Source organism: Oncorhynchus gorbuscha, linkage group LG07 (assembly GCF_021184085.1).
Source record: "Oncorhynchus gorbuscha isolate QuinsamMale2020 ecotype Even-year linkage group LG07, OgorEven_v1.0, whole genome shotgun sequence".
NCBI classification, from domain to species: Eukaryota; Metazoa; Chordata; class Actinopteri; order Salmoniformes; family Salmonidae; genus Oncorhynchus; species Oncorhynchus gorbuscha.
Genome location: NC_060179.1, coordinates 23,602,356 through 23,626,951, shown reverse-complemented (window position 1 = coordinate 23,626,951; position 24,596 = coordinate 23,602,356). Strand labels below are relative to the sequence as shown.

Genomic DNA, 24,596 nt, shown 5'->3' with positions numbered 1-24,596 from the left:
CCCAAGTCCAATGCCCATTAATCACCTCTCTAAAACCATGTGAACTAGACAGTAAATCACTTAACCAGATTAGCCAAATCCTGTCCTTTTAATAAAACACACCACTGAACTCTGTGCTCTGGTAGGGACAGGCAATATAGAACACCATAGAACGCTATGGTGGGAACTATGGTGGTCACTGGTCAGAGGCTGAACAGGAGTACGAGAACGACCTGGCTTTGCCATACAGTCACTGGGACTGGATTGACTGCATCTTGATGTCCCCTCTGAAATGGCCTTGGATGAACTACCTACACGTTGTCATTGAAGCAAAACTGAGGAGAGTTTGACTGTCAACCTGAAGTATAGGCTGTGCTGCATAGTGTGCATATATAATGAGGTGAAAGAGAGATACAGTGCGGTCACCAAAAGTGAAATACAAAAAATAGGGATGCTTTGGTGAGTAGAGGGAGGGAGCTTGGCTTACTGAGGCTCTGTCAGGTCTGTTGTACTCTGTGAAGCTGTAAGCTTTTAAGACTATCAGGTAAATCACTGTTGTCCATTACGTAACAGTGAGTGAGTGACCGAGTGAGTGAGTGAGTGAGTGAGTGAGTGAGTGAGTGAGTGAGTGAGTGAGAAGGGATGGAAGGACAGAGAGAGAGAGAGGGTGGGTCAACTGGGGGCGATGAGCTGGAGGCTCAATGATGCTTAAACCAACTGACATCAATTACTCACACATACATCATAGTGCAAGCAGCATCGACTATAAAGAAGGTACATAGCCTAATATATCTACTAGCGCATTTCATCCCAAAACTCCTCCTTGTAACGTTACATAGTGCTCCTCCTTGTAACGTTACATAGTGCTCCTCCTCGTAACGTTACATAGTGCTCCTCCTCGTAACGTTACATAGTGCTCCTCCTCGTAACGTTACATAGTGCTCCTCCTCGTAACGTTACATAGTGCTCCTCCTCGTAACGTTACATAGTGCTCCTCCTCGTAACGTTACATAGTGCTCCTCCTTGTAACGTTACATAGTGCTCCTCCTTGTAACGTTACATAGTGCTCCTCCTTGTAACGTTACATAGTGCTCCTCCTTGTAACGTTGCATAAAGATGCAACTGAATGGATCCTAGACAATTGCTACAAATATTTCAGGGCAGTAGGTTGTCTCAGGGCCGTTTAGTTAGTCTGTCAGAGAGAGAGGTGTCAGGCCAGGCTGATGTGAGCAGAGACGAGCAGACCATTACTAAGGCCAAACAAACCAATAACCACTCTCCCCTTTGCCCAGGTGGGGGTTGATCCGAAGAGGATGTAGGGTCTGTTGAAAGTGTTCAGGCTAAATTAAAATGTCTGTGATGCTTTTGTTCAACTCACGGATGGAACACAATGTTTCTATGGTTTCCTCTAAGAGAAGTGTTCCCATACTGGCTTGATTAACGTTGTGGCCTCTTATGAAATACAATTCTACCATGATAGCTATGATCTAATTTACTAATATAAATTGCATGAAATTGGATACATTTAAACATGAATTTGTTCAGTGAAAAAGTCATTGTTTTATTAATACCACAAGAGACGTTCTTTCATTCACACACATTCACAGGAATAAAATATCCCATCAATAAAAACTGTTACAAGATCAATTCTTCAACAAACAATAGGCCTAAATAAAGTCATGACTGTGTTTGGAAAAATAAGCCAGCAATGAAAGCTTGTAACCTCAACTGATGATTGAGATGCTGAAATAAAATGGTTGTGAAATTTGCCATTGCATTTGTGGGAAAAAGTGTAGTTCCTTAAACTGGTGAAGTCACACTCATCACGTGATAAAAATCATATTTTTTAAATCATTTTTTCCCCTTATTTTTCTCCCCAATACTTTATTTAAAGATTTTCAGAACATCTTGTCATTAACTCCTGAGAGTGGTAATGAAGAAGTTTACACAAAAGTCACAGTATGCCACTCATTCTCAATAGATTCTAAAACACAAGGGTTAATGGAGAGATGGATGGGATGGAGAAAAGTCCAGGCTTCTCCAGAGGGTGTCACTGTTAGGTAGGTCGGAGATCCTTCAGGTACTGGGGCGCGTTCAGCAGGACGCAACATTTTGGAACATTCAGATAGAAATGGACTGTTGAATAAGGAATAAGGTCGGCTCTATTCGTGACATTTCTATCTGCAATGTTCAAGAGTGTTTTTCAACTGAACGTGGCCCTGGTGCATGCAAGCACACATACACACGCACACTTCTTAACAAGAGATCGTCCTTTGTGTGATCGTGATGAAAAGCACGATTGCACCAAAACCAAGGCAACTTTTTGTCTAAGATTGCCCTCTCAATAAGCATCAATGCAATGTACACTTCCTAACGGGATTTGGCAAAGCAACGAACAGGGATTTGATCGGCTCAAGTAGGAACCAGGTGTTTTCCAGTTTCCCCTTCTAAATTCCAGAACCCATGGTTGTCACAGCAGCCAAACCTGAAACGTAGGAAAACAAGCTGCGGGCTGACCACTTTAAAACTTGACGCAATGGACAGAGTGAATCAGCAAATTTACCAGGACTCAGGAGAACTAGTGGATGTTCCTCTCTAATAGATTTGAACTTGTTAAACTAAGGCAACAAACAAGAGAACTACAGTTCCCACTTCATTTGGTTGCATTATCCACAGTCAGTGGATCTCAATAGTGGGCGTAATGGACGTAAAACCTACTACCTAATGCCCCATAACACTTCCGGTTCTCTTGTTTTCCCCAACTCAAAACTATCTAGTGAGAATGAACAACAGAAGAATGTCAACAGTGTCGATCGAAGACCACTTAGTGGTGGGAGAGTAAGAATGGCAGTGTGTGGGGTCTGTACTGTCCACATTAACATGAAGTTAAAGCCATCCACAGGCCCTGAGAGGAGTCAATGTCAGAGGAGAAATCAACCAGCACCAGTAGTATAGCCAGCACTATAGCCACACCCAGGAATCTAAACAGAAGAGCACAGAGGAGAAATCAACCAGCACCAGTAGTATAGCCAGCACTATAGCCACACCCAGGAATCTAAACAGAAGAGCACAGAGGAGAAATCAACCAGCACCAGTAGTATAGCCAGCACTATAGCCACACCCAGGAATCTAAACAGAAGAGCACAGAGGGAGGACAGAGAAAGCAGAAGAGTGGTGGTGTGTGTGTCAAGTCGGGAAGCTGATGAAGAAGCACGTGAGTCTCACGTGCGCCCTGCTGCTGGGCCGGCCTCCAGAGAGAAGGAGCGAAAGAGAGGAGGGAGACTGAGTGAGGGCGAAAGAGAAATAGGAGAAATAGGGGAGAGGGCGAAAGAGAAATAGGGGAGGGGGAAAATAGGAGAAATAGGGGAGGGCGAAAGAGAAATAGGGGAGGGTAAAAGAGAAATAGGAGAAATAGGGGAGGGCGAAAGAGAAATAGGGGAGGGCGAAAGAGAAATAGGGGAGGGCGAAAGAGAAATAGGAGAAATAGGGGAGGGCGAAAGAGAAATAGGGGAGGGTAAAAGAGAAATAGGAGAAATAGGGGAGGGCGAAAGAGAAATAGGGGAGGGCGAAAGAGAAATAGGGGAGGGCAAAAGAGAAATAGGGGGGGCAAAAGAGAAATAGGAGAAATAGGGGAGGGCGAAAGAGAGAAATAGGGGAGGGCAAAAGAGAAATAGGGGAGGGCAAAAGAGAAATAGGGGAGGGCAAAAGAGAAATAGGGGAGGGCAAAAGAGAAAAAGAGAAATAGGGGAGGGCAAAAGAGAAATAGGGGAGGGCAAAAGAGAAATAGGAGAAATAGGGGGAGGGAAAAAGAGAAATAGGAGAAATAGGGGAGGGCGAAAGAGAAATAGGGGAGGGCAAAAGAGAAATAGGGGAGGGCAAAAGAGAAATAGGGAGGGCAAAAGAGAAATAGGGGAGGGCAAAAGAGAAATAGGAGAAATAGGGGGAGGGCAAAAGAGAAATAAAAGAGAAATAGGAGAAATAGGGGGAGGGCAAAAGAGAAATAGGAGAAATAGAGGGAGGGCAAAAGAGAAAAGAGAAATAGGGGGAGGGCAAAAGAGAAATAGGGGAGTGGACGAAAGAGAAATAGGGGAGGGCAAAAGAGAAATAAAGAGAAATAGGGGAGGGCGAAAGAAATAGGGGAGGGCAAAAGAGAAAAGAGAAATAGGGGAGGGCGAAAAGAGAAATAGGGGAGGGCGAAAGAGAAATAGGGGAGGGCAAAAGAGAAATAGGAGAAATAGGGGGAGGGCAAAAGAGAAATAGGAGAAATAGGGGGAGGGAAAAAGAGAAATAGGAGAAATAGAGGGAGGGCAAAAGAGAAATAGGGGGAGGGCAAAAGAGAAATAGGAGAAATAGGGTGGAGGGCAAAAGAGAAATAGGGGAGTGGACGAAAGAGAAATAGGGGAGGGCAAAAGAGAAATAGGGGAGGGCGAAAAAGAAATAGGGGGAGGGCAAAAGAGAAATAGGGGAGGGCGAAAGAGAAATAGGGGAGGGGAAAGAGAAAGAGAAATAGGGAGGGCGAAAGAGAAATAGGGGAGGGCGAAAGAGAAATAGGGGAGGGCGAAAGAGAAATAGGGGAGGGCGAAAGAGAAATAGGGGAGGGCGAAAGAGAAATAGGGGAGGGCAAAAGAGAAATAGCGGAGGGCGAAAGAGAAATAGTGGAGGGCGAAAGAGAAAAAAGACAGACAAAGCCAGAGAGATAATGAGATGATGAAAAGCTATGCACCAACCGGCAGACATGGCTCTCTCTCTCTCTCTCTCTCTCCCACCTTCAGTCCCAGGTAAGACTCTAAAAACACTGCCCAGTGTTTTTAGTTTCAGACTGGCCTAGTAGAGTACAGAACACACATCTCATTTCACTGCTAACCCTCGGGCCAGTCTGAAACTAGTGGAGTGAGAGAGACAGAGTCCAGGCTGAGCGATTTTCACTTTCACCAGTGGAGGATGAAGTGCATTTGATTGTTTTTGAAGTAGGTTACACGGCCGTTTTGTAATTTAACCCTATTTTATAAGGCCTATAATTCTATCATCATAATAATGACATTACATACGGTTGCTATGAGCTGACGTATGCCGTCATTAGCTGTTTATGACATCTGCTAGACTATGTAAGCCCTTATGACAAAGGGTTCAAGCATGTCGAGATATGGTCATTCAATCAAATGTAGGCTATTGTTGACTATTTTCTACTCAGAGCAGGTTGGTGTTGAGCCATTTCCTGAGGATATAGCATGGAAACCAACTTGTGTTAAGTAATAGTCTGCCAATGTGAGGGGGAGAAACATGCAGGAGGCTTATCAGTTGTGCCACATTGAGGGTCAAGCACCCAGGAGGGGGGCTTTGTGGGGCGGGTTCATAGGGCTTTAAAAAACAGAATGTGTGATTGGAGGAGGCCACCGTAGCTCTCTCGTCCCAGACTCTCAACAAATCCGTTCAACCGCTTACCAACAAACCACAGTGATACAGAGCCTGTCAATCAAATGAGTGCGAAAGCATTCGCAGCCATGTTGTACCAACGTTACTCTGTGAATCTGGATGGGGTTGTGTAACCTGTCGCTGTGTGTTTGTGTGTGGGAAAACCCTCAGTGCTGATGACATGAAGGGATGTGGTGGGGCCTACGGATCAAGGCCCCGGTGAGGGGGGAGAGAGGGGGAAAGGCTTGAGGGTGGGTGCCATTATTCAGAGAACAGAGATACCAAAGAGAGACTCTTCATTCATAACCGCATACACAACCAGCTTCCTGTGCAGTACACACACTTCCCCTACAGCAAACAAGTGTAAGAGGCCATGCTCTTTTTGTGACATGTGACTCCCTTTCTCCAACTGCAAACAATCCCAATGAACACATTAGATTACGCAATCCTCAGTCGAGGAAAGGCACTCACAGAAACACCTTGCATTGGTGTGTTTGTTCATAGAAAACACACCAATCACTTGCTCTAACACCACTGGGTCTGTCATGTCAAATAAAGTCCCCTTGACAAAAAGTGCTCGATGTGTTCTAGCTTCTGTTGCTAGGGCTGTTGATAAAACTGGCAAAATTTGGACCGGATTGCGTAATGAACCAAAGCGTCCGTTGCTATGCTGGTTGCTTGGCTCTATTTGACCTCGCGAAGGAAAGAGGACGCGGGCAGTTCTAGTTCCATTTCACCACAAACGCTCGCTCAGTCCACACAAAATTATTACCTCAGAATTGCACTCCAAGGACGGTGTTTTTGTCGGTGACAACCTGCTGCTTCAGAAAAATATTGTTAAATAGGAAGAAATTATTTAAGCTGTTTTTAGATAGATTTTATGTTGACATTGCAAGCTACTTCCCTCAGCCTGCCTAGTCAGCTAGCTATCCAGACAGACAGTTTGATTTAGCTAACGTTATATAGCTTGCTAAGTGTTATAGTAGATTTCTGTTTGTATGTAGCTTGCACTTTAATGGTATCCCTCGAGGAGATTTTATTTTTATCTTTCCAACCAGACAAAGTATTACGAAGGCATCACTGATCTCGACAAGAGGCTCAACATTCGTAAGGGGGCAGGGGAATTCTCAATTCAGGGTAACGTTAAGCAGTTGATTTCTATTAGATATCTGGAAGGAGTTAAATACAACCATTTAACAAACATTTTTCATCTAACTAGTTGGTCATCTACATGTTGCTAGCTATACATTTAGTTATATGTCTGTCATATTGAGGTATCTAGCTATAAGTTACACCTATCCATTTGATTGATCAGGGTTAAGCAATTATGGTAACTTAAACTGCCCTTAATGAGTTGTCTTCGCTAGACAGAGAGAGAGGAAGAAAGTGAGAAAGAACGTGACAGGGAGAGAGAGAGGTGGGAAGAGAGTGAAAGACAGCAATATTTGGAGAGAGAGAAACAGAAAGACAGCAGTGCAAATTTACTTATTTCAACAACTCTACCATCGACTGTCCGAGACAACCAGGAGGTATCCCATCCACCAGATCCAGTTCGGATCAGTCTGTGTCAGAAGGGGACAAGCTTTAAGGTAGGCTATACTTTCAAAAACAGTTGAAAAGTACATATCTCTCCTTCTTAACACTTCACTAATCCATCAAATGTTCTCACAGGTGGCTTGTGTCGGACTGGAGGAACAGGGGCAGGTAAGTCCAGTCACTGGACTAGAAGACACTAGTGAGGTTCTCATCACTAGTGTCCAACAGGGGCAGGTAAGTCCAGTCACTGGACTAGAAGACACGAGTGAGGTTCTCATCACTAGTGTCCAACAGGGGCAGGTAAGTCCAGTCCAGTCACTAGTGTGTAAGTCCAGTCACTGGACTAGAAGACACGAGTGAGGTTCTCATCACTAGTGTCCAACAGGGGCAGGTAAGTCCAGTCACTGGACTAGAAGACACGAGTGAGGTTCTCATCACTAGTGTCCAACAGGGGCAGGTAAGTCCAGTCATTGGACTAGAAGACACGAGTGAGGTTCTCATCACTAGTGTCCAACAGGGGCAGGTAAGTCCAGTCATTGGACTAGAAGACACGAGTGAGGTTCTCATCACTAGTGTCCAACAGGGGCAGGTAAGTCCAGTCACTGGACTAGAAGACACGAGTGAGGTTCTCATCACTAGTGTCCAACAGGGGCAGGTAAGTCCAGTCACTGGACTAGAAGACACGAGTGAGGTTCTCATCACTAGTGTCCAACAGAGGCAGGTAAGTCCAGTCACTCCATCACTAGTGTCCAGCAGGGGCAGGTAAGTCCAGTCACTGGACTAGAAGACACTAGTGAGGTTCTCATCACTAGTGTCCAACAGGGGCAGGTAAGTCCAGTCACTGGACTAGAAGACACTAGTGAGGTTCTCATCACTAGTGTCCAACAGGGGCAGGTAAGTCCAGTCACTGGACTAGAAGACACGAGTGAGGTTCTCATCACTAGTGTCCAACAGGGGCAGGTAAGTCCAGTCACTGGACTAGAAGACACGAGTGAGGTTCTCATCACTAGTGTCCAACAGGGGCAGGTAAGTCCAGCTGCTCTCTGTGGCCGGATGGAGGACCTTCGGGAGGTCGTTCTTCCATCACACTCCTGGTTAGGCAATTTTACAATTGATCATGCTCAAGCTCTTTTGCAGGAGCAGCATCCAGAAGTAGGCTTCCTCACGGTGGGAGGCATCGCCATGCTGTCAGCAGTACCAACACTGGCCCAGGGGTTTGCCCAGATAGTCAATCTCGAGGCTAACCACTGGGTCACGGTAAGTAACCTTCGCTGCCAGGTAGGTACTGTTAAGGTGTATGACTCCAGTGGTCATGACACCACCCCAGAGTTTCTCTCACAACTCACCGCTCTTTTATATTTTCCAGGGACCTCTGTGACTGGAGTGGCCAGCAGTCCAGCAGCAGTTGGTTGGTAAGTACAGTTGAAGTCGGAAGTTTACATACTCCTTAGCCAAATACATTTAAACTCAGTTTTTCACTATTCCTAACATTTAACCCTAGTAAAAATTCCCCACCTTAGGATCGCCACATTATTTTAAGAATGTGAAAATGTCAGAATAATAGTAGAGAGTGATTTCAGCTTTTATTTTTCATCATATTCCCAATGGGTCAGAAGTTTACACACACTCAATTAGTATTTGGTAGCATTGCCTTTAAATTATTTAACTTGGGTCAAACTCAGGTAGCCTTCCACAAGCTTTCCACAATAAGTTAGGTGAATTTTGGCCCATTCCTCGTGACAGAGCTGGTGTAACTGAGTCAGATTTGTAGGCCTCCTTGCTCACACACGCTTTTTTAGTTCTGGCCACAAATTATTTATGGGATTGAGGTCAGGGCTTTGTGACGGCCACTCCAATACCTTGACTTTGTTGTCCTTAAGCCATTTTGCCACAACTTTGGAAGTATGCTTGGGGTCATTGTCCATTTGGAAGACCCATTTGCGACCAAGCTTTAACTTCCTGACTGATGTCTTGAGATGTTGCTTCAATATAGCCACACAATTTTCCCGCCTCATGATGCCATCTATTTTGTGAAGTGCATCAGTCCCTCCTGCAGCAAAGCACCCACAAAACATGATGCTGCCACCCAAGTGCTTCACGGTTGGGATGGTGTTCTTCGACTTGCAAGTCTCCCCCTTTTTCCTCCTAACAATACGATGGTCATTATGGCCAAACAGTTCTATTTTTGTTTCATCAGACCAGAGGACATTTCTCCAAATAGTATGATCCTTGTCCCCATGTGCAGTTACAAACCGTAGTCTGGCTTTATGGCGGTTTTAGAGCAGTGGCTTCTTCCTTGCTGAGCAGCCTTTCAGCTTATGTCGATGTAGGACTTGTTTTACTGTGGATATAGATATTTTTGTACCCGTTTCCTCCAGCATCTTCACAAGGTCCTTTGCTGTTGTTCTGGGATTGATTTGCACTTTTTGCACCAAAGTACATTCATCTCTAGGAGACAGAACACGTCTCCTTCCTGAGCGGTATGACGGCTGCATGGTCATTTTCTGTAATTTTCCAAGCTGTTTAAAGACAGTCAATTTAGTGAATTAAGTGAAATAATCTGTCTGTAAACAATTGTTGGAAAAATGACTTGTGTCATGCAAAAAGTAGATGTCCTAACCGACTTGCCAAAAATATAATTTGTTAACAAGAAATTTGTGGAGTGGTTGAAAAACTAGTTTTAATGATTCCAACTTAAGTGTATGTAAACTTCCAACTTCAACTGTATATAGCACATGTATCGGTATTGCATTGCAAGTAATGTTTACAAGCATGTAAATATTTGTATATTTTTCCAATAGTTTGCTGGTAAAATGTTGAAACTTGCTCGAATTGGCTGTAAATGTATACATTTGCATACTAAATGTATTCAATGGAAGTTACATTTTCAATTGACTGAAATTGATTGTTCAGCTGCCTAGTTCCTGACTGGTCCTTAACCCCTTCTCCTTAGCCATTCATTTTTTGTGCCCAATTCCAAATCAAACTTCAGGCCAGGGTTGGTATGGAATTGGACATTGGTTTCTAGTTAACGTTTGCATATCTGGAGGTTCTAGATTTGTGTATGTAATATGGCCCAGAGCCCATTACACAGCAGGGTTGAGTCATCACCATATCACTACACCTATCCATGCCCCATCAGGTCAAACACTAAAGATTAAAGGCCGTAATTAAACATTTTAAAAACATTTTTAAAACCTTGTCGGCCTGTACCTTGACGTCGTCAGAGGGCTTCCAACTAAACCAGGCCCATGTTATTGAACATTAAGTATCCTCTTTGTTTTCTTCTCCATCCCACCCCCCCCCCCGACTGAGACTGGCTGCCTGTCAAGGACAAGTGACAGGAAGAACTCGCCGCCGCACCAGTCTCTAGATTCTGCCTCTTCTCTCTCTCTCTCCTCATTCTTTAACTCTCTCTCCTCTCCCTCCAATGTTTAAGACATTGATTTCATGTTGTTGAAATGTTAACATTACTTCAAACCACTTTTGGTGCCTTGTTATCATCATTACCTAAACAGATAAATTATCACGGAAATCAGCTTTGTTTAACATAGCGGAGATGAAAAGAACGTGATTTTGGCTGTAATGATCATCCAAATTTCGACGCATTAGGTCATTATAGGATACAAACTAAATTGAAGGAAGGTGCTTTCAAACAGAGGTACGGTTCCTGAGTTAATTAATCAATTAACATCCCATTATGCTTACGGTAATGTAGAAAAATACCGGGCAGGCCATTATTTTGGCTGTGGGAGCAATTATTAGGAAATGGAGGACATACAAGACCACTGATAATCTCCTTCGATCTGGGGCTCCACGCAAGTTCTCACCCCGTGGGGTCAAAATGATCACAAGAACGGTGAGCAAAAATCCCAGAACCACACAGGGGGACCTAGTGAATGACCTGCAGAGAGCTGGGACCAAAGTAACAAAGCCTACCATCAGTAACACACTACGCTGCCAGGGACTCAAATCCTGCAGTGCCAGACGTGTCCCCCTGCTTAAGCCAGTAAATGTCCAGGCCCATCTGAAGTTTGCTAGAGAGCATTTGGATGATCCAGAAGAAGATTGGGAGAATGTCATATGGTCAGATAAACCAAAATAGAATGCTGAGTTGCATCCAAAGAACACCATAACTACTGTGAAGCATGGGGGTGGAAACATCATGCTTTGGGGCTGTTTTTCTGCAAAGGGACCAGGACGACTGATCCGTGTAAAGGAAAGAATGAATGGGTCCATGTATCATGAGATTGAGTGAAAACCTCCTTTCATCAGCAAGGGCATTGAAGATGAAACGTGGCTGGGTCTTTCAGCATGACAATGATCCCAAACACACCGCCCAGGCAACGAAGGAGTGGCTTCGTAAGAAGCATTTCAAGGTCCTGGAGTGGCCTCGCCAGTCTCCAGATCTCAACCCCATAGAAATGTTTTGGAGGGAGTTGATTTGCACTTGCCCAGCAACAGCCCCAAAACATCACTGCTCTGGAGGAGCAGTAATAAATTCATTAAAAATCCTACAATGTGATTTTCTGGATTTTTTTTTCTCATTTTGTCTGTCATAGTTGAAGTGTACCAACTAGTCACTGTACAGAGCAGAACTTGCACAATTGGTGGCTGACTAAATACTTTTTTTGCCCACTGTATGTCAAGGCCCAACTCCCTATTAAGACACAGTATGTTGGCGTGTCCGATATTTTGGCAGTTACCTGTACATAAGATAAATCTTACAGTAGTTTCAGGGTGAAAATACACATCGGGGTTACTGTACTACACAGGACTTTAGACAGACAGTGTGACTCTGGCTGCATGCTTATCAATTGGTAACGGTTACTGCACATCTACAGTACATAGCAGGAGTACTGCTAGAGATAGCAACACCACCACTGCAACAGAGAGTCTGGCGAGGTAGCCTGGATTTAAACTATACCAGACCTGGGAAAAACAGGAAGCACATGCCTGCAGAGATACACAACAGATTGAACACTGTGCCTACTGGTTTTTTGCATTACAGAATATTTCAACTGCTCTGTACAGTGACTATGTCCATACTGGTAGGTTCTAGCCAATCCATGTCAAGGAAGGCCATACACAAGCATGGTAAATCAGCTAGTGGCAACCTCATGTTAAAAATCATCCAACTGCATTGTTTTTCATGTCCACTGAGCAAACATGCCATCAGCACAGGTTATTTTGGTCAAAGTAAATCCTAATTGGACAAACATGAAAAGGCACTGCTTCTCATTTGGGGAGAACTACATTTAGCTCAGTTCAAAATTCTGTTTTATCCAAACCACAAAAGATACCTGTTTATAGAAAGGGCTGTCTTTTCCAAGCCAAGGCCAATGGAACTAGCCCAGTTGTTTAGTTTGGCTGGCTAGTGCAATATGCTAAACGCACGATGACTTTAGCTTCGTAGACCTTTGAGTGCAATGCATAAGTGCATGCTACATCTGAAATGGTTTACTTGTACCCTGTTATTCAAATGTTTTTTTTTCCCCTTCTTTTTTTGTTGAGCTCAGGAATAATTTGACACAGATGTCAGCTTTGTGTTCAGTTCCAGTTTAAATACTCCTAAAGAATGAGGGAGAGGCAGAAAGAGACAGACAGAGGTGTTGCTTGCCTTCCCAAAATATCTGGTGGGGATGTGAGCACAAAATATTGGGGGTAAGACAATACTCACAAACACCTGAAGAAGAGGTCATGATTGTGTCAAATTTCCCCATGTTTTTCATGTTGATCTAACCAAAGTCTAGTATTGTTATTAGCGGGGAGTGAGTGTTATATATGTACTATAAAGCAGAAACCAGACCCATTAGCCAACAACTAGACCAATCAATAACACTGGCTGCTATCTGACTCTTGCTTTCTCGCAGTCTGAGAGTCAACAACATCAACGCATGGAGTTTCAAACCCCTTCCCAACAGACAGACCCCTGCCAGACAGCTTATATAACCCACCATAATGGACACCACTCTTTTTCCCAGTCTGTAGAATCTCACACAGTGGGCGGCCGTAATTGTGCGTCGCGATGGAAATTAGGGAGGAGGACCCTGATTGGCCCTCGCCTTGTGAAACAGTAGGAAAACTAAAAAACAGTAACAACTGTTTGGCACAACAATGGGGGCTCTGTGCAGTTCGTTAGCACAGACTTGTGGGAAGTTAAACTTAATGACCTTCCCTCGTTAGGGCTTGTAATTAAGAGTTGCTTCTGGTGTTGAACATGGGAAAGATGATGCAGTGGAACAGCATACTATATAATAATAATACAATTTAGCAGACGCTTTTATCCAAAGTGACCTAGTCACGCATGCATACATTTTACATGCTCTACCCACTGAGCTACAGAAGAGCACATGGCATCCCTGGGGTAAGCTGTATAGTAGCAACACATAGTAGTTTGTAGCAGTACGCTCATGGAACAAAAAGACACTTGTGTCTTATTATGCCTCTGGATGCTATGGCTAATTATTTCTGCCAAACGTGACTGTGGAGAGACTGAGGGAAGGGAACAATGAGACGAAGAAGTGTGGCAGCGTAGCACTGTTGAAGTGGATCAGAGAGAGAGAGAGAGAAAGACAACGAGAACGAGAGAGAGAGAGAGAAAAGAGGATAAGTGGGAGTCGTGGCAAAAAGAAAAAGAGGCATCGGAAGCACTTGAGTGTGTTGAGAGGTCCAGAAGGGTGTGACTCCATCTACTTCATTCCCAAAACCCGCAGAAACACAGCCTTAATGACACTAAAACAAAAACCCAGTTCAGCCCAAATGTACAGCAAAAGCAATTCTATCCCTAAAATGACCTGGCCACTTCTTTATTAGGGTCAAGAAAGTGACGTGCTTCAACCTTTCCCTTATCAACCATCACCTTCCAATATACGTGATCCAATACCTGTATCTGATAACACAACCATGTTCATCCAATATACGACAAAACACAACTACAGAGTCATGCTCAGCCGCAACTTAGCATCAGATACTCTAGCCCATTGAAGGAACGTGCTCATCTCCCTTGCAGGTTGGAGGGAGTGAGTTGTGTGGAGAGCAAAAGCCCCCAAAATCCTTCTCTCACCTGGGAAGGGGGCATCCTCGTCTTCCTCTCTGAAAACATTGTTGTCATCTACATCATCGTCCTCCCGGGACTTCCTGCCATCCTTCACAGGAACCACTGTGAAGTTTGTAGGCATTTTCACACCATGTGCCTCTCTCAGCGTTTTGCCTGTCCCTCTCTTATCTCTCTCTCCTTGTTGGTTCTGCTTCTCGCCTCCTCTCTTCAGTTGTTTGCTTTGTTTTTATTCTAGGTATCTCCCTCTCTGTCCCTCTGGGCTCGTGCTCTGCCGTTGGTTCGAAGTTCTCCGTTTTTACGCCTATCGCTTGGATACCGGGTGCCCAATGTGACCAGCCCTCCCTCTCCAAATACGGAAACGCTAAACTGCCCCGCCCTGTAGAGGAAGGCACGGCTCGACACACACCATAACGTCTCGATCTGCCCAGGGTCAGCTGTATTTCACATACTCACTGCACAACACAGTACTGTCTGTGTGAGAGCACAGAAAAAGGAAGCGGACAGGATTGATAATGGAGTTACACTGACGGGGGTGGGGTGACATTACTTCCTCTCCTTGGTCCTCTAAACCACACACCCTCACAGAGAGAGAGCTGGGCTGTGTCACAGACACACAAAGAGGAGGAGGAGGGTTTGGAATAAGAGCCTATGTGGGGTTATCAGCCCCAGTGAGAGGGGTAGCCGCTGGTGAAACTGATCGTCCTGCTTATCTCTGCAGTGTGATTCAGAAGGGTTAGCAATGCCTCCCAGACAGCCCCTTCAGGCAGCGATGGAAGGACACTCTCCTCCATGGCGCCTGGCTTGGAGAGGTTTAGATAGTGTGCCCATGTGACTCCACTGTCTACAGCGTTGCTGTGTGTAAAGCCATGGGAACTCTCGCTTCACATAAATTACCACAGAAAAGTATTGTGTTACTGTTAAATCATTCTAGTATTTTAACAGCCCTTCCCTCAGCAGGTAGAATAACAGCCTCAGGCCAGTTTCAGCCCCAAAGGAGGCTGACAGAGTTCTGGCAACAAGGACACATCTGGCCTATTCTCTCACAGCCGAGTTAAACACAACCGGAACCCCTCCTCAGAATATCACCAATGTTCAGGAGGATCAAACCGGCTCTGAATACTGGAAGTCAGAGGTGGGGGGGGGGGGGTGCCTCTGGAAGTCCAGAGAATAGATGTTACGAGAGCAGCACTCTCACTTGCATATGAAGCAGCAGCCCATGTCCGTTTCAGAAAACAAAGGGTACTGTGGTCACGTACACAATGACTGCTCAGGGTCAGTGTGTTTCTTCAGTTCAAGTGGTGCTCTGTTGTATTTGACGAGCCAACAGTGGCAAGAAAGAGAATCTGTCCATGGTGCCACTTCAAACTGCTTGTCAGTTGTAAAACTGAGTATGTGCAGGTAATGACGTTTTTCCTGCATGTAGAATATCCTGAAAATGTCCTGTTGACTGAACATTGATCTGTTCAGCTTATGTGTTCTTCACACTTGTGAGTTGACGTGCACAAACAGTTGCACTCGTCTGTCGTGTCCGATACATGTTCTGGGAACCAGTGATTGCAAATTGCATTAAGCAGGCAGTGAGGCAGGCTCTGACAGGGGTGGCCAGGAGCGGATAATATTCCTCCTCTTCCGGTAAAGAAGACTAGGCCTCAGCAGTGCTTTAGCTACCTAGGCTAACAACTTGGAGGTAGCCTAGAGGATGGAGACGGGCAGAAGCTAACCAACGCTTTGCTCGGTTTCTTCTGTCCACATCTCACAAGCGTTTTCCACCAGTACAGAATGGTCCCATGCATAGCCATGTTCATCCATATCAGTTGGTCTGATAAATGTTGAGAAAGCAAATCCTGTTTTCAAGGAATCCTGTGCTATTGAGGACTCGAGAATTCACTGTAGCATGCAGACTACCTAAGGCTGTCTTAGTGTAAAACGCTCCAGAGATCCAGAGTTACACACTCTGCCAGTGTGCCACAGCCTGAGGGGCAGAGAGGGAGATCATAGATGATCCATCTTAGAGACGAGAGGAATGTCTAATCATGAAGGATTTGACTTTGTGTACGGAGAGAATCCCTCTTCGCATTCTGAAGTCATTCCAGGGTGGTTGGAGGGTAAGGAAAGGCAATCAGAGCGGGGATATTGGAAAATACCTGGGAAACAAACAATCTACGGTGACTATAGATGTGGCGGATGCACCCAGTGTAACTTCACGTTCAAATGCAACGTCTATTACGGGCAAGGCCATACAGATTAAGCGCATCATTACATGTTCAACAGATTATTTGATATATTTGTATTTGTGATCTATGCCATGTAGGAAAAAACAAAATTGCTATGAAAACAAGGATAGCAGAACACAGGAGTAATATCAGGACCCTTTAACCAGAGAAACCCTGTGCCTGCGCATGTCATGGAGGCTCGTCACAACATTAGCATCGAACATGTTAAGACTCCTAGGAGAGGCGGAGATACTGATCATCTATTATTGAGAAGAGAATTGTATTGGATTGACTGTTTGTGTACCATGTCTCCTAGAGGTCTGAACCAAGAGTTTGATATCAGACGATTTCTTACCTGAATGTTAATTTACTTTGATATGTCTTGCCTTCCAGGTTACCCACTTGGTCATTTTGTAAAGATATATTATTTTCTGAGACCATTACATGCACCCATCTCATTGTTATATCAAGGCAAAAGGCGAGACCCACATGCAGACACAGGAGGCAAATGGTTGGATCTTACAATGTTAATTAATCAAAAGGGGTTGGCAAGAGAATAGTCGTGGACAGGCAAAACCAGGTCAGAGTCCAGGAGGTACAGAGTGGCAGACAGGTTCGTGGTCAGGCAGGCGGGTACAGAGTCCAGAAACAGGCACGGAACAAAACCAAGAGGACTTGGAGAATGCAAAAGGAGAATGCAAAAAGCAGGAGAACGGAAATACCACTGGTTGACTTAGAAACATACAAGATGAACTGGCACGGAGAGACAGGAAACACAGGGATAAATACACCGGGGAAAATAAGCGACACCTGGAGGGGGTGGAGACAATCACAAGGACAGATGAAACAAAACTGTCACGTCCTGATCTTATTATTGGAAGTATACAAATGTTTTTTGCACCAACCATGCGTCACGTGAGGTGAAATGTGTATATTCTGGGACGTAAACACTCAGTGTGTTTGACCTGACGAAGATCCGTGTCGAAGCGTTGTCAAGAAAGCGGTGAATTGGGAGCTTTAAGAGTGTGCGGGCCTTCTCGTTCTAAAAACAAACAATCTACGACACTGGTGGAAACAACTGAACAGGGCTATGTGGCCAAAAGGGTCAAAGGTCACCAAAGGGTTAAACAGTGTCACAGATCAATGTGTTGAGGTCACATCATGCCATCCAATGTAGGTCAACAAGTAACTCCAAGGTCTGTTCCCTAAGGTATTATTATTCCTTGTGTATTACCAATCACCTATACCACACCTGTGTCTCCTTTAAATAGGCAGGGCAGCATGAGAAGCTATCAGCCATCTTATTTTGCATTATTCTGGCATGTACTTGAGGTGAACTATGCATTTCTCCTGCGCTCTGGTAACATTTCCATAGATTTTATTGATGTCAAATTGCCAGGAGGCTGCTGAGGGGAGAATGGCTAGAAGGGAGCGAATGGAATGTCACCAAACACCTGGAAACCATGTGTTCGATGTATTTAATACCATTCCACCAATTCCCCTCCAGCCATTACTATGAGCCCGCTCTCCCCAATTAAGGTGTCACCAACCTCCTGTGGTCAAAGTGATTAAGTAGGTGGTATATAGGCTACATAAACAGCATACCAAATATAAATTGAAGCTGGAAGCCAATGCATTGATTGGCAGGAAAGGGTGTAGGGGATGGGACTTCAAGAGAAGGTTACTACCTTTCAGAATAAGATCTAAAAATACTACCCGTTGCCCATTCCTGGCACAGCAGATTGTATCGTATTGCTTGGCCTGGCCGGAATGTGGAATATCGAGCGAAGGGGAAAAACCAGAAACACAGAGAGAGATAGGGTTTCTAATGGATCCACGTCAAAGTGCAACCCAAGGACAGTTGGCCATGTCTATAGACTGCGCTTTCTCAATGTTTATTTACACTTCCTTCCTGCCCGTTGAGAAGATTACAGGCCAAGTCAATTACCCTTTTCCCCAATATCAAGAGGTCCCTGCACTGAGATCTGTAACCCAAAGAGACAGTACAAGGGAGTTGTGACAGCAAATAAGCCCTCAGCTGTAATCTGCTACAGTGTGTCTGACAGCAGCCCTATAGGAACATAACATCTTGTTATGTTAACATAATGTACAGACAGAGGTGGTTCTCCATTTCAAAACAAATCTTCCATGTGACGTTATGCTGGAGGTTTTAGCCACCCCCTATCCTCAAGAGTAAACAGGACCAGTGCAGGATTTGGGATGAATGGTGGCACACTGCTGCTCCTCTCTGGACATGAGGAGAATCACACCACCAGTATATGTACTGGTACTGTACCTTCCTTCAAAAGCTAGCCAATAGGAACGCTTTTATACATCTGCTCTAGTCACATCCTGGTGGAAAATGAGGAAAGCTAATAAATTAAATGGAACCCTGCAATAATCCAATGGAAACAATCTATTGGCTATGGTGTATATTACGCAGCTATAAAACTCAATACAATTCTCCGGAAAAAATGAGAGAGGAAAAACGGCAGTAGGCATAACTGCCAGGCGGACCAGCCATAATTCAGAAGCATTCATATTTCATTTGAAAAACAAATCCATGCTGGCATATGAGTTTTATCCCAAGTCAAATTTTCCACAGGTTTAATGGCGAAATAAAAAAGCTCTTTGGTTCTGTTTGTTGGCAACATTTGCGTGACATTTTTACATGTTGAGAACAAGACTCATAAAATCAGCCCAAAGCTGAAAAGGGCTCAAGTCCAGCCAATTAAATTGACACGAAATGAGACACCAGACCAATCAATCCAGTAAATGTTTGTTAGGCTTCCTCTTTTACAGTCTACGGATTACTGTGTCACCTAGAAATGTCCCAAATCTGACGTCACCCCATTGAAGTTGACATTAAAAACCGTTAGGTAAGAGTTATGATTAAGGTTAGGGGTTAAGGTTTAGGGAAGAGTCATCCCAAGGATCCCGAATAGTACTAACCAAGCAATCAGCTGACAGAGATGTGTGGCCTCACACTGATTTCCCCTTGTGAAGATTACAGATTTCAGGCTGTGGAAAAACACGTTTATTCCATTTCAAAACACTCAAGACTGGTCTCTCTCTCCATGGGCAGGGCCAACTGTATGTACAGGCTAAATTACAGGAAGCTCTGTGAAACAAATGAGTCACAACACAGCATGTGTCTAATGACAGTGACTGTGTTGAGCCATCAGTAAGAGCTGAGCACTCCATCCAGACGACTGAGTCCTCATCAATCCCTTTGTAATCTCTGGCATCACTGACATCTGGAGGATGTATCCTATTTATAGTCTCTCCCAATCCCAAATGTGCAGTGTTCAATGGGAGAGCAGCATGGTTGAGATTAATGGTCAATTCCATTTCAAATCCATCTATTTCAGATATGAATTGAAATCCCTATTAAAGAAGCTCTATCAATTAAGTATATGGATAACTGATAGAAATCTGCCATAACTGCTGGTCAAAGCACGTTTAACACCACATTAGATAGGGCTCAAGAGAGTTAAGACATTATCTGACATTTTTTTGTTGTCAACTATATTGACATTTTGTAGTCACATATTTTCTCTATTTCCAAACACCAATGTCTAAGGACTAAGAAACAGCCCTGGAAAGTTTTTTTTGGTTTGTTTTAAGTATGGTGTGCTCAGGAAAAAAAGCTGAAAAAGTACTGGGCAATTGCACAGTAACGCTGAGACCTTTTCACTTTAAAATGTATGCCAGGCAAAAAATGTTGATTGCCACTGAAAATGTTACTAAAACACATTTACTTGAGGAACAGTGCAGAGACTAAGTTTGGTAACAAAATGACAGTAAAATCTCCCTCAGTTTTTTTATGTGACACCTTGAGTTTGAAAAAATATATTTTGGTTATTGAACTGCGGAATGACAGCAACAGAATGACATGAGTCACTGATCTGTACTATACACTAATGCATCATTATGAACATACTGTATTTCTTCATGGTGATATATCCTGAATAGATACACAAAGGTAGAAAAATGTCAAATTCTCCTATTATTCTACACACCGGCTATTATTCTAATGAGCTCGTCTCCCAAACTACCTTGGAGGGTTTAAAGCTTGGGGTAGTCAACTCATACAAGTACTTGGGAGTATGGCTAGATGGTACACACACTGTCGTTCTCTCAGCACATATCAAAGCTGCAGGCTAAAGTTGAATCTAGACTTGGTTTCCTCCTCTTTCGACACAGCTGCCAAACTAACCCTGATTCAGATGACCATTCTACCCATGCCAGATTACGGAGACGTAATTTATAGATCGGCAGGTCAGGGTGCTCTCTAGTGGCTAGATGTTCTTTACCATTCGGCCATCAGATTTGCCACCAATGCTCCTTATAGGACATATCACTGCACTCTATTCTCCTCTGTTAACTGGCCATCTCTGTATACCCGGCGCAAGACCCACTGGTTGATGCTTATTTATAAAACCCTCTTAGGCCTCACGCCCCCCCTATCTGAGATACCTACTGCAGACCTCATCCTCCACATACAACACCCGTTCTGCCAGTCACATTATGTTAAAAGTACCCAAAGCGCACACATCCCTGGGTCGCTCCTCTTTTCAGTTCACTGCAGCTAGCGACTGGAACGAGCTGCAAAAAAAAAAACACTCAAACTGGACAGTTTTATCTCCATCTATACATTCAAAGGCTTAATCATGGACACTCTTACTGACCAGGGATGCAAACTGGTGAGGGCCCAAAAAAGGTGATACTTGTTTGTTGTTGTTTCACTGAGACATGCAGGTTTTAACTAATTAAACAACAAAAAATATGATCTATATGATCAGTCTCTGTGTGTAAAATAAAAAGTGGTTCATGTGAACCTGACTCACAGCTAAAGAATGTAAGGAAAGCAATCCAATGTTATGTGTTGCCTACACTTTACTGCAAATGACACTCAAGTCTTGAGAAAAACACAATACACTAACATTGCAGTTAGCCATGACAGCCTTTATAATAGCACGCTTGTGGTCACACGCATCTAAATATTGCACCTGGGAAAAAAACATCTTAATGTAGAAATAGAATGAAACAAACAGGTATTCTGTTTCTGTTCTAATATAGTGGCCATTATAGCAGACATCAATAAGGAATACCTAGGATAGGATAAGTCATCCCTCTCACCCCCCCCCCCCCCCCCTTTAAGATTTAGATGCACTATTGTAAAGTGACTGTTCCACTGGATGTCATAAGGTGAATGCACCAATTTGTAAGTCGCTCTGGATAAGAGCGTCTGCTAAATGACTTAAATGTAAATGCAAATGTAATCAAGTGGCTACATTTGTGCAAAACTAATGTTCACTGAGTAAAAAATGTAACAGAATTACAAGACATTTTGTCTTACAGAAAGCAAATCATTTCTGCAAAACTAAATATAAATGTTGATATTGTCAGGGGCCTTTACCTCAACATAATGTGTTTTGATGGATTTCTAATATTGTAAGACCTTTTCTAGTAGATGTTTTTTAAGATTCCTTGTGATTCCTGTGACAAGAAATCAAAGCTTTGGCTTATTCCTAATTTTAGGATGGAAAATTGTTGAAAAACATATCTATGCTTTCATTTGCAAAAAGTATAGGTTCTTAGCTTTCATTTGACACCAAATGTGATATGCTCCTATAAAAACTTCACGTTGGAGCGAATGGCTCTTTTTACATGGAAATTACCAATGATTTGTATATACACATACCTACACTAGATGACTATAGAGGGCGCTGTTTTGAAGCCACCGCACCTCCATCTTGGCACTCACCCACCTTTGTAAAAAGAAAAAGAAAGATTTTAAAAGCTATAAAATACATTTATTAATGTCTACATTTGGTTTTGCCACGTGTGTTCTATTAAAGGCACATTAATGCATACTTTTAAAGAATGTGAGATATAATTGTTTTATACATAAAAACATTTTCCTTAAAGTATCATTTTAGAAAGTACGAGTGTTACTGTCCCCACTAAAACAAAACACTTAAATACATGTAATTTTGTCATTAAAACGTTAATTGATATACTGTTGAATTACATTCATTCCTTTGGAGGACTGCTTCTTCTGGGGAGTGCCAATATGGCCGACCGGAGGCTTTAAAGCCTCTCATTGGCGAATACTTAGCATCATTGGAAATAACCTACTATTATTTTCAACGTGGGGTATCTGAAGCCTTTTTGACCAAATAGGCATATAGTTCCTGCACTGAAACGAACCCAGAGACCATTCCCCATCAGTGTAATATAGGAAAATGTCCATCTATGGAGTCAGATGATAAAATGAAAGCTTGGCATTGAACTCATTATCCCGTACCCCACCCAGCATTATCCTATCTTCCTACTTATCCCGTATTACTAAATGCAATACAATAAATTAAATGTTGGAATTAAGCTATTATTAAAGAATGTATTAAAATATCAAGCTTGTGGAAGTAAAGAGATAGAGGAAACACATTCCAAACCCAGGTGAATTGGAGAATCCCAGCTGAGATAACTATTGTAAATAGTAAATGTGCTTCTCTCACTGAAACACATGCACGGACACAATAATGCACTGCGCGCTCGTTTTCTCGCGCTCTCTCTCTCTCTCTCTCTCTCTCTCTCTCTCTCTCTCTCTCTCTCTCAAATGTACTTGTTTTGGAGCGCTCTCTTGACATTGCAGATCACAATTTGAATTTGCCCTTTTAATAATAACAGCTCTATAAGAATATTTTCCATGCTGCAATACACCTATACAGTCTCGTGCGATCACAACCACACTAAGAAGAACCAATTCAAATGCAGAGCTGCCGACTGCTTTTGATTCTATATTCAGAAATAGTGGAGAGTCTACTCATGAACAGGCAATGCCTTGCATAGCTTCCCAAAATTAAACTAGTAACGTTAACGTTGTTTATTTGCGAGAACATCTTCATGAAGTATGTCATTCAGAATCTCACTGATAGCGCACCTTTCTATATTCAGGTGGACAACTATTGGTTGAAATGGGGTAAAGTTGTAAATTATATATTCTTTAACTGGTTATCCCTGGAGATGCTTGCTTGACAATTCAGTCTAATTTTAGGGGAGTGCACTTTCACTGCAACCTGTTGCCATGCAACACCCGACTGGTGGTAGGAGAGGGACACAAACAGCTTTAAAAAGACAACCTTATACATAATTGCAAAATTATTAAACATGACCATCATCAATTATTACAGTTGTGCAAAATAGCAGCAGAACATAATAACAAATGTAGGAAAAACAGCTTTGAATGTCATGGAGAAGTAGGTTAATTAACGTTAGCTAGGGAATTATTTAATTACGATCACTCACAAACATGAGTGATCGCAAACATGAATATGTGTTTAAAATGTAGGCCCTATGTACGTGCACATAATACAGCTGTCGCTCATTTCAGCTCGTTCCTAATGTATGGTAAGTAAACATACATACAGTTCTATACAAACCGCAGTGTTAGATAAGCATAAACAACCCGTAGTGAAATGCATAGCTAATCCCCAGTGGATAATAACGGATTGAGTAGGAGACAGGTATCATTTTACCGTATCTGTTGGGCTCCCTACTGTACTCGAGGACAGGAACAGCGTCTTGCGGCTCTATGGTGTAGCCTTCTGCCCCTTCGCTTTCAGAGCACTGTTCTTTGCCCTGACCGACAGGGACCACCACAAACCTGTCGCTCATTCCCTTCTGCGTCCTCCCTTATCACACTTCTTACGATGGAGAAAAACCTCGGGGCTCGAAGCGGTTTGTGCTGTGATTCGAACTCAAGCAGTCTAATCGGCAACGGGTTAGCAGGTACACATGACAGTCTGTATGGGACACGAGCGCTGACCCACGGTTTGAAACACTCAAGGCGTGTCCATCGCATAGTGTCCTTTCATTGGCTGGGAGCCTCGCGTACCGGTGTCAATACGCACAAATTATAATTCAGAATATGGTTATTTATGAAATAAGTGTCCCGAATATCATAATGTTACCAGCACAAGCTCTTTCTAACAGTCACAGACTTGTTTTGTATTTTTGTGATGGTTTTCTCAAAATATGACCTGGTAGTGCGTGCACAGGCTACTAGAACGAGAACACAGGTGTGTTTGCAGCACGTGGGATATGCTCTATTGTTTGCCACTATGTCATGCCTTTGTACCTTCCTCATCATTATGTGTGATTGTGCAACGTATAATCATAACATATGTGATTAAATGGAGTCCACAAAGATTCTTACTGTGTGGTAATTGATTGCATGTCAACATCACTACAGCCTGCAGAGTATTTCTTTCACTCTCAACCTTTATGTTGTTTTTGTCAGTAAGCATGTAAAGAACAGAGTTTGATTAAACTTTTTTTTATTTTTTATGTAACCTTTATTTTTATTTTTTATTTTATTTCACCTTTAT

At 43.2% G+C, this 24,596-nt stretch overlaps 1 protein-coding gene across 6 annotated transcripts in view; it reads right to left on the bottom strand.

The window, feature by feature from the left end:
• The window catches only part of slc12a7b (solute carrier family 12 member 7b), a 72,752-nt gene extending 48,730 nt beyond the window's left edge, over nucleotides 1-24,022 (bottom strand). For 2 of the 6 annotated variants that reach the window (XM_046355882.1, XM_046355887.1), the window contains exon 1: nucleotides 23,745-24,021. In XM_046355882.1, the coding sequence (XP_046211838.1) occupies nucleotides 23,745-23,883 (139 nt within the window). In that variant the 5' untranslated portion in view covers nucleotides 23,884-24,021. Of the gene's footprint in view, nucleotides 1-13,993; nucleotides 14,450-21,907; nucleotides 21,975-23,744 lie in introns of those variants that run through there. The other 4 variants (XM_046355888.1, XM_046355883.1, XM_046355886.1 and 1 more) reach the window with 4 other exon arrangements.
• Nucleotides 24,023-24,596: the final 574 nt, after the last annotated feature.